The 9,902-nt window shown below is 34.9% G+C and overlaps 1 protein-coding gene across 1 annotated transcript; it reads right to left on the bottom strand.

The window, feature by feature from the left end:
* Positions 1-1,703: 1,703 nt before the first annotated feature.
* LOC145007170 (uncharacterized) lies at positions 1,704-2,845 on the bottom strand. Its single transcript, XM_078966152.1, has 2 exons — positions 2,043-2,845; positions 1,704-1,905 (listed from the first exon to the last, which is right to left on the bottom strand). The coding sequence occupies exons 1-2, from the start codon at positions 2,843-2,845 to the stop codon at positions 1,704-1,706; spliced, it is 1,005 nt and encodes a 334-aa protein (XP_078822278.1).
* Positions 2,846-9,902: the final 7,057 nt, after the last annotated feature.

Here is a 9,902-nt window from a genome sequence, read left to right as displayed (position 1 = left end):
GCCTACCCTGGGCCTCGCCCATGTCCTGCTACTGATGAGTCATGGGACCCCGTCCACGCTCCTAATGATAGTGAGGTACGGGCCTAGCCCACTCTCACTCCTATTCTAGTTTGGGCCTCCCCCCTATTCTGCTACTAATGAGATATGGAACCCCATCCACACTCTGCTATTGGTGAGATACGGGACCTCGCCCACACTCACCTCCCTACCAGGCACCTACATGTATCACACAGACAACAAGTATAAACTATCATATAAACAATTCTTTGGGCACCCGCCCGCTATTACTGGTCCTCGTCCTGAAAATCATACTAGCATACTGTGCCTATGGCTAACCCCCGGGTCTTCTACTCATAACTACATGGGCCGGCATTGTGGCCTTAGACCCATTCACACAAAAGGGAAACTCGCCTGCACTGGCTGAACTTGTTGATGATCTCACTAGCTGCTGCCCGACAACTCCTGGAACTCCTGCTCCTCCTTGCTCCTCGAACTATCAATATCAATGCAACATTGAGTCTAACTGTCCCCCGAAAGATAACCAAGTCAACCATGGTCCAAGGTCAAAGTCCTGGTCAAAGTCAACCTTCCAGGCCAACTCTACTCGCCGAGTCACCCTACTGACTCGCCGAGTTCAAAATGATTAGATTCCTTCCATTCGCGACTCGACTCGCCGAGTCAGTCCATGACTCGCCGAGTCTACCGATTTCTGAGTCCTGACATGTCCAACTCAGTGAGTCTCCACCCGACTCGCTGATTCGAGTCTCAACTCGAAGGGTTTGGGGTTTCGCGACCTGACTCGCCGAGTCCAAGAACAGACTCGCCGAGTACAAGGCAATCTTCATACGATTCGACGATTTGTTCATCCCACTCGTCGAGTTTCTCCACAACTTCATGCTACTCGCCGAGTCCACTCAAAGGACTCGCCGAGTCCCTTCAGATATCCTTACATGCAGAGGACATTTGAGTCATGCATGAACTCCAAACTGTAGATCCACCCTTCCCAAGCCTTTTCCCCACGTAAAGTTGCAAACTTTACGTGTAGAGAAGGAGATCTAGGTAAAATATGCTACAAACTAGGGCTTAAGGCAAAAAGGCTTCATGATCCACTCAAGGGCTGATACTTTACGGAATTCTAGACCAAAATAAGCATGGATCTGAGGTAGCAACCTCAGATCTGAACCTCTAGCTCAAAGGTTACTCTTAAGCCAAGAATGCTCAAAACACACACAAAGATCTAGGTGCAAATGAGGGGAGATAGCAGCTTGTTACCTCCAAGATGAACACCACTGAAGTAGATCTCGGATCTACATCTCTTCCTTGAAGCAACCTACTTGCCCTTCAAGTTCCTTTCCCCAAAGTTCCTTCCTCCAAGCTTTAACTCTCAAAATGATGGAAGCTCTCACGAAATCAAGGGTGCACTGGCTCTCTAGGGTGATATGGGGGCTGAGGGAGGGACATAACACCCTTTAAATAGGATACAACTCCCGGGATTAGGGTTTTCCTCGTTCAGACCAGACTCGCCGAGTCACCTTGGCCGACTCGCCGAGTCGGTTCCTTACTCCTCGACCCGGATCCCGCTCGGACTCGCCGAGTCCCTCCTTAGACTCGCCGAGTCTACCCTTAAATTATGGCTTTTCTTTCCTTTCTTGGCCTTCGAAACTTTGGGTGTTACACCATGTCTCTTCAGGAATCTTACACAACTATGAATGAGCTTCATCGTTCATTTTCTTCAACTCATCCATTGCATATTTAAAGTGATTTAATGTTGTTGCACTACCACATTCCCAAACCAAGTCACTCAACTCTTTTCCTTTCCATTGTTTCTTCAAATTCTCTTGAATATGCCTCAAACAAAACCTATGTTCTGCATTGGGGAATACCTTTGCAACTGCTAGTATTATCCTTTTAACAAATGCAAATATAGTCAGTTTCATTTATAAAAATAGAAAGTAAGGTATACTATCATGAGAAATAATTAGGTAAAACATACCTTTTGTTTATCAAAAATGAAGGTAAATTTTGAATTTGCTCCCAATTACAAGTCTTCTCCTAACAGTTCCATGAACGAGGTCCAAGAACTAGTTGTTTTAGCATCTGCCACTGCATATGCTACAGGGTATATTCCATTATTTGAGTCTAGACCCACAACCGTTAGTACCTTCCCAGGATATGGGCCTTTCAAGAATATACCATGAACTCCCAGGAAATCCCTTAACCCAACTTTGAATCCCAACTTCAATGCATCTAGACATACATATATTCTTCTAAAAGTTCTTGTAGTAGTCGACAAGCATGGTTCAGGATACACATCTATCCTAACAGTTGAACCAAGATTATTGTTTAACAGTTCCGAAACATAATCCCTCAAATACCCATATTGAAGTTGGTAGTCCCTACTAATCACACGTTCAACCATTTGCTTTGCCTTACCAACCTTTTGAACTAACATACCAAGCTCCAACTTCTTACACAACTCCTCGTGTAAAGCTTTGATTGGAATTTTAGGGTTACTCTGAATTTGTGGAACAATTAAGTTTGCTAAATATTTGGAAGTACAAGCTTTAACTGATCTTGTATGCAAACATTTATGGATATCGTGTACTGTTTTCACCAACCAATCGTTATTCTCATCTGGCCTCGAGATTTGGACTGCCCAAGGACATTTTCCTTTTTTACTAATCACATTTTTGCCCTTGCACTTTACCTTACTTCTAGTTGATGGACCACCACATTCAACTGTTTCAGTAGATTGTCCCTTGCACTTTACCTTACTTCTAGTTGACGACCCACCACATTGAACTGTTTCAGTAGATTGGCCCACAACACCTCCACATTTGACCATTATCCCGATTTTATCATTTTTTGCTAAGTATAGGGACCTCCTTGTATTTACAACATGTGAATGCATGTAGTCCACAACTTCCTTCTTTGTTTTGAAACGCTACCCCGCCCTATATGGTTTTAAATGGATCTCCCCATGTGAACATGGAGTTAACCTATTCAACTCCTTAAGCATTTTTGTCCTTTCATCTTCATAAAATCATGCATACTGATAATCATCACGTTGAATAACTTCCAACTCTTCATCAACTATGTCATTCCCTATACTTACGGTTTGCTTGTTTAAAATTCCATGTTCATCTACATCCACGACACTATGGAATTCACTCATGTCTACATCCACATCAAATTGCAAGTTAGACTCATGTACAATGTAGTCACTATCATCAGAATCATCTCCACTATAATCAGAACCATCTCCATTCTAACTATAGAAAGCATCTTCACTATCATCACTTACCATGCCCTCTAGAATTTCCATTTCTACTTGATTGTCTTCACCATTTGGTACACTGTACTCAACATCAAAGTCAACATAAGTTGAATAATCATCTGTAAATGCTTCAAATTCATCGAGTCTTACACTTTGTTGTTCATTAATATCTTCACAAATTGGTTCCTCTGCAAGATTGCCTAAATTACCCTTACACACTTCTTCTATGTGGCCCATGATCACTCCTTCATTCACATCAATGACATTACTTTGTTGGCTAACTTGAGACATAACATATGGAACAATAGTCTTTGAATGATCCTGACTTTCATCCATATCTATTACCTGTAACTGGTCAACAACATGGTTAGTAGGGTGGTCTAACTCAAGCTTTTTACTACACGATCCTACTTCTCTTCTACAAGGTTTTTTTCTATTAAGTTCCGGTGACACACTCTCAGGTTCCAGTTCCTCAATAACAACTTTGGAAGGAGACTTAAAATAACTAGCTACCCTAGTTTGACCAATTTCAATATAAACCTTTACAAGTCTGTGTTTAGGGGCATACGAAACCAATTTAAGAACATATTGGTCATTACCTAAAGGAAATAACCTGTAGTCTAAGGGAAATTCAGGGATACATAAATGGTAGTAAAGATTTTGTTCACCTTTGTACCCTAATTTTCGAACCATGTCGTCGAGTTCATGGACTAAAAATAAATCAGTGTCAACGTCATCTATGTATGATACAGTACCATCGACGTATTTCCTTCTAGGTGACTTGGTGAAGACACTACTATAGTGTATCTTCAACGTGAAATAGTTATCATATCCCTCTGCAAACACAAAAATAGAAAGGGTAAAGAAGATGATTTATCTTCACGAATACATTCAAGGAAAACAAAAACTGAAGTTTTTTTTATTTTTTTATTTTTTTATTTTTATGAAAAATCTTACCGTATCTCGATTGCAAGTCCTTCAAGCACGCATTTTTTTTCACGTAAACACCATATTGACAGAACCATTGTCCTTTAGTAATGTGTAAACCCTAAACCCCAATTTCGTTTCTTGGATGAGAGTGATCAATTGAAGACGAAGTCACTATACTCTTGGGAGATGAAGAGTGTTTGGGAGTTGACGTGAAGAAGACAGTGGCATAACCATTTCCCTTAATAAAAAAGAGGGCACAGGTGAAAAGACCGATTTGCCCTTAAATTATTTTAATAAAATAAGAGTTAACAGTGGGGTTTTAACGGTGTGAGGGATAAGGACCATCTGTCAAAAGTTTTGAAAGCACAGGGACCATCAATTAGGTTTTTAAACCACGGGGTCTAAACTTCAGATTTTAGGAAACCACAGGACCATTTATGATGTTTTTTCAAATAAGTATAACCAAAATCAGGCAATTCAAAATTCTTATGTTGGTTGATGCATTTTCTAATTTCATATCATATTTCACTTGTAAAGCTTTTTAAATCTTTGTAAAAGTTTTAAATGCACCTTCTTATTGATGGAGTGAAACCCAAATCCAACCAACAATTATTTGTAACCTTGCAAAACATAAGATTATAAAAATAAATTAGTGAAATAATCAAAAGTCTCATGATGTTGTAAATACCAAATTGAAGTGATAATCATAGTCGATTGAATAGGGAAGAGGCGAGAAGACAAAAAAAGGCAACTCAATCTGCCATCGAAGCAGGTAAAGGGATTCATGAATTTAGAAGGTAAGGGTATTATTGTCAATTTAGTTATTTTTTCAATTTTCTTGATTTTAAGTTGTAAAAAATGATTATTAAATAATAAAAACTATTTAAAAATAAGATTTGGACAAATCCGATATTTTAAAACATTAAGAATGACAAATAAGATATTTAAAGCTTAGGCCAGACAAATATGATATTTAGACGTTTAATAAGGGTATATATATATATATATATATATATATATATATATATATATATATATATATATATATGTGAAATTCTCCCTTTATTATTTAACTAGGATACTAACTATGAAGTGTTGTGGCAACAATAATGGATTTGATAAGTATTAAAAAGTAAGTTGGTACATGTTAAATAGAAACTTAGGAGGCATGAAGTTGGTAAACAGGAGCCAAAGTCATCTCAAACAAAAATATTGAACACAAAGTTAGGAGGCAAATCCATAAAAGTCATGGGCAAATCCATCCGAGCAAAAATAATAAAAAAAAACGTATTATATATGACACATATATAAAAATAAAGAAGTGGATTATCTTTTTAAGTTAACAAATGAAAGTTCAAATAATCAAAAACGTATTTATATGTAACCCAACTCTTACATAGAAAGCATATATAAAAAGTAAACACAAAAAGGAGGCAAGCTCGATTTTATAGTGACACCTACATAATAAAAACAACTTTTTTAAAAAAAAATTAGTGAACGAAAGTTCCAAATATACGTTGAAACGTTGATTACTTCCAATTTATGCCACATATATAAATATAAGCATGTAAGAAAATATATATTTAAAGTTAACGAACGGAAATTATTAAGAAGTATCATATTATAAATATTACCGGGGGTAAACACGAAAGTTTAGCAAGACGAATGATCAAAGTGACATATTAGAAAGCTCAAAGACGATGTAGTCAACGTGAAATTTACAAAATTAAGGTAAACACAGAAATTTTGAAAGTCGACAAGATCAATATGATATTTTATAAAATTCAAAACTGAAAAGATCAAAACCATATTTTAGAAAAGTGAATGATGAAAAATGTCATTTTACGAAGTAGAAGAACATGGGTTGAATAATCATACCAAAGATACTAACTAGCGAAGGCCACTGACTTTGCTATTTAGTATATAGATAATGATAAGTGATTCATACACAGTATTTTTTCTCCGTACACAACAATTTATGTTTATAGAGTTGTACAATACAATATTTTTAAACACAAGTTGTTGCATACAGATAAAAAACATTGTGTATGATTCAGCTCTCATCGATAATAGTGTTTCAATATTTGTTCTTTATTAATTTATTCAACAATTTTTTTTACCAAATTTATACGACCACGTGTCCACCTTCTAAACTAAATGTATGTTTTGACAAAATTAGTTTTTAGCTCGAAGCTAAAAGTTTAAAGCTGGTAGCATGTATCTTTCGTTTCTTGTATGAATTTTTGAGATAATGATAAGTGATTGATACACAATATTTTTTTCTCCGTACACAACAATGTATGTTTGTAGAATTGTACAATACAATATTTTTAAGCACAAGTTGTATATATGATAAAAAATATTGTGTACGATCCAACTTTCATCGATAATAGCGTTTTAATATTTGTTCTTATTAATTTATTCAACAATTATTTTACCAAATTTATACGACCACTTGTCCACATTCTAAACTAAAAGTATGTTTTGACAAATTTAGTTTTCAGCTAAAGCTAAAAGTTTAAAGCCGTAGCATGTATCTTTCATTTCTTGTATGATTTTTTGATAAAAGTAGTCGAAAGTTTTTTAAATATATATAATTACATAAATGGACAATTGTGTGTGTGTGTGTGTATATATATATATATATATATATATATATATATATATATATATATATATATATATATATATATATATATATAAATGCAATTTTGGAATTAATAAAACAAAATAGTTTTTAAATACTACATGAAGTAGTTTTTGAATTTGGAGTTTTTTGTTTAAACTAAAAATGAAATATTCGTACTCCCAAACAAAATTTTTTGGTTAAAATCTAGAAGTTAGAAGCTTTCAAACACTCACTCTCAAAACCCCCTAAATTCAATTAAAATGTCGCATGTTTTAGAATGAAACTTGATTGCAATTTTGTTAAGAAAACAACTTTTCTTTTGTCTAAAAGTCTATAGGCAAACACATAACAAGGTTCTTCGTACCATTTTATTTCCATTTTTCTGTTGCAACCTATTTTTTTCAAAAATTTTTGTTTTGAAAAGCCAAAGATATTATAGAACTGTATTTTATAAATTTATTCAATAATAATCATGAATTGTTTTATATTTGGATTACCGACAAACATTTTATATAAGGGTGCTACAATAAAAATAAATAAATATAATATCCTATAATAAACAAATAAATGAAAACAAATTGCTAAAAATACTAAAACATTTGTAGTGTTCTATCTTACAAACCACACAATCTGTTTTTGATTAAACTAAGCACTTAATAAATAAGGTGTTTAACAAAAATAACCAATTTTTTTATGTTTTGCAAAAATAACCACTTTATCATAAATAGTTATTGTGGACTTGTATCTAAAATATGAAGTGGTGCCACTTTCAACAAAATCACTAACATGTAACAAAGACTTCTAAGAAGACAAAACCTACAACTCACATTTTGTCAATTTGGACTTGTTCTTGAAATGATTTTGGACTTCATAATGATCAAGTCTGAAATTATTCTATCAGATTTCAAACTTTTTTATTTAGTAAAAAACAAAGTATTCTAGATTTGTTAGATTTTGGTAACAAATCATTTTGGAACCACTTATTCTATAACACGTCATTCTAGAATACGCAATGCTAGTACGTGATTCTAGACTTAATCATTCCAGAGTAAGATAACTATTGTTTTATGATTGTGGTAAATCCAAGCTTAGTTTCCAATAGTATTATCTATTGATCATTTGGAGAATAAATTAACCAAATGCATTACAATAATATATAAGCAAATACATTGTATGCAACAGAAACAAAAACAACATATAATAATCATTTTGGAAAAACATATAACAACAAAAATAAATAAGGAAGTATCTTCATTTACATATGTCACACCCCCAAACCTGGACGGCGGAAACGTTCGGGGGAGGATGACTTCATGTGGTAGCGTAAGAAGTGAATACATAGTAAAGAAAGCAATACAACAATCATATATATATATATATATATATATATATATATATATATATATATATATATATATATATATATATATATATATAATTGAAAGTTTACATTTGTCAAAAGTTACATGTTCAAAATCAATTACAAATATAATGTCAAAATATGAGATTTAAACTGGCGCCGCAGCATCTCTTCATCAAAAGCAATATGATACCTGTAGTTACTGAATCCCTGGGACATACAAGTAATTTTGAAATGGTAGATCAGCATTTAAGCTGACGAGTTTCATAAGTATTTAATGATAATGTTTGTATGAAATGAAATATCTTGTCCTTGTTTGTTTGTGTTTAGAAAATCATGTATTTTCTACTAGTATAAAAGTAGTCTTCCTTCCAGACCAAAGTTTGTTTCCAAAATGTTTGTAAGTGTAAAAGTAACCAATATGTTTGAAAACCTCGTAAATCAATGTACTTTTAATACCTCCTGTGAGCTTTATAACCATACTATTGACTCGGATTGCCTATACACAATGTTCTTCAGGCGTTGAAATGTTATGACGTTTGTCACCCCAAACGGTGGACTGTAGCTAACAGTCAGGGTGCGGGTTGTCAAGCCCGTATAGATCTATACACAAACACCATGCTCCCCCTCCAAGGGATTCTGGTATTTAATACAGGACTTGAAATGTGTACTCGAACGTACGTGAAGTAAATGTTTCACAGAACCGTAGTATAAAAACATATTTACGTGTTGAAATGTTCGTTTGTTATTGTACATGAAAATGATTTCTCGAAAATCGTGTTTCTAGTATGTAAAAGTTAGCAATATCTTCATAAAACTATACCTTTTATAGTTTTCTAAAAGTGTGTCTTGTTTGTTTTTAGAATATCTCGAAAAGAATCACTTGTTATGAAAGCATAGATTTTTGTAACGTCTAAGATAGACACAACATACTTTAAATCTAAGAAAATGTTTAGTTTATACATGCATTACAACCATTTATAGTTTTTAAAGATAAAATGTTATTGTAATATATTTTTGTATACGGGAGTTCCCTATAAAGTTTGTAAATCACACATGATTCCACTTAATAAAAGTGTATAATAATCTTTATATATAATGCCTGATAGTAGTCGTGTGTTTTACTTTTATTCCCCCCCCCCCCCCCCCCCTAGAAAGCATATAAAAGCGTTTAGAATATTTAAAAGGGTTAATTAAGGGGTATGAACTCACTTGAAAGTTTGAAGATAGTGAGATGGAAAACCGGGCAGAGTTTCGTCTCGGGAAACGGATTTTCCTCAGGATTCTCGGGAATCTCGAGAGTAAAATTGACCTTCGGGACGTGCACAAAATGACCAGGGCTTCGGGGTGGTGCGGGCACGGAAAACGAGGTAAAATGCAAGAAAAGTGAGAGAGAATGAGCAAATTTTCCGGGAACCCTCGCATCCTATTTATAGGAGGCTAGAACCGCCTCCGTACGCGGGGAGTACGCTCGTACGCGGGGCGTACGCGTACGTCACGCATGACCGAGTCCTCGACTGCCTCGCACTTCGGATGGGACGGGGGTAGGCTCGCATAGGGGCGACGTGGACGATCCGAGGCCGTGGCCTCGAGTACGCTGGGCGTACTCGTGTACGCGGGGCGTACGTGCGTGACTCAGACTTCGGATAATACCGAAGTTTTTAATAAAAATTATATATAAATTATTTATTAAACTTCAAAAATTC

The sequence above is a fragment of the Lactuca saligna genome, chromosome 7 (assembly GCF_052625555.1).
Source record: "Lactuca saligna cultivar CGN05327 chromosome 7, ASM5262555v1, whole genome shotgun sequence".
Classification (NCBI taxonomy): domain Eukaryota; kingdom Viridiplantae; phylum Streptophyta; class Magnoliopsida; order Asterales; family Asteraceae; genus Lactuca; species Lactuca saligna.
Note: the sequence above shows the minus strand (reverse complement) of the source record. Positions and strands in the feature narration are given on the sequence as shown.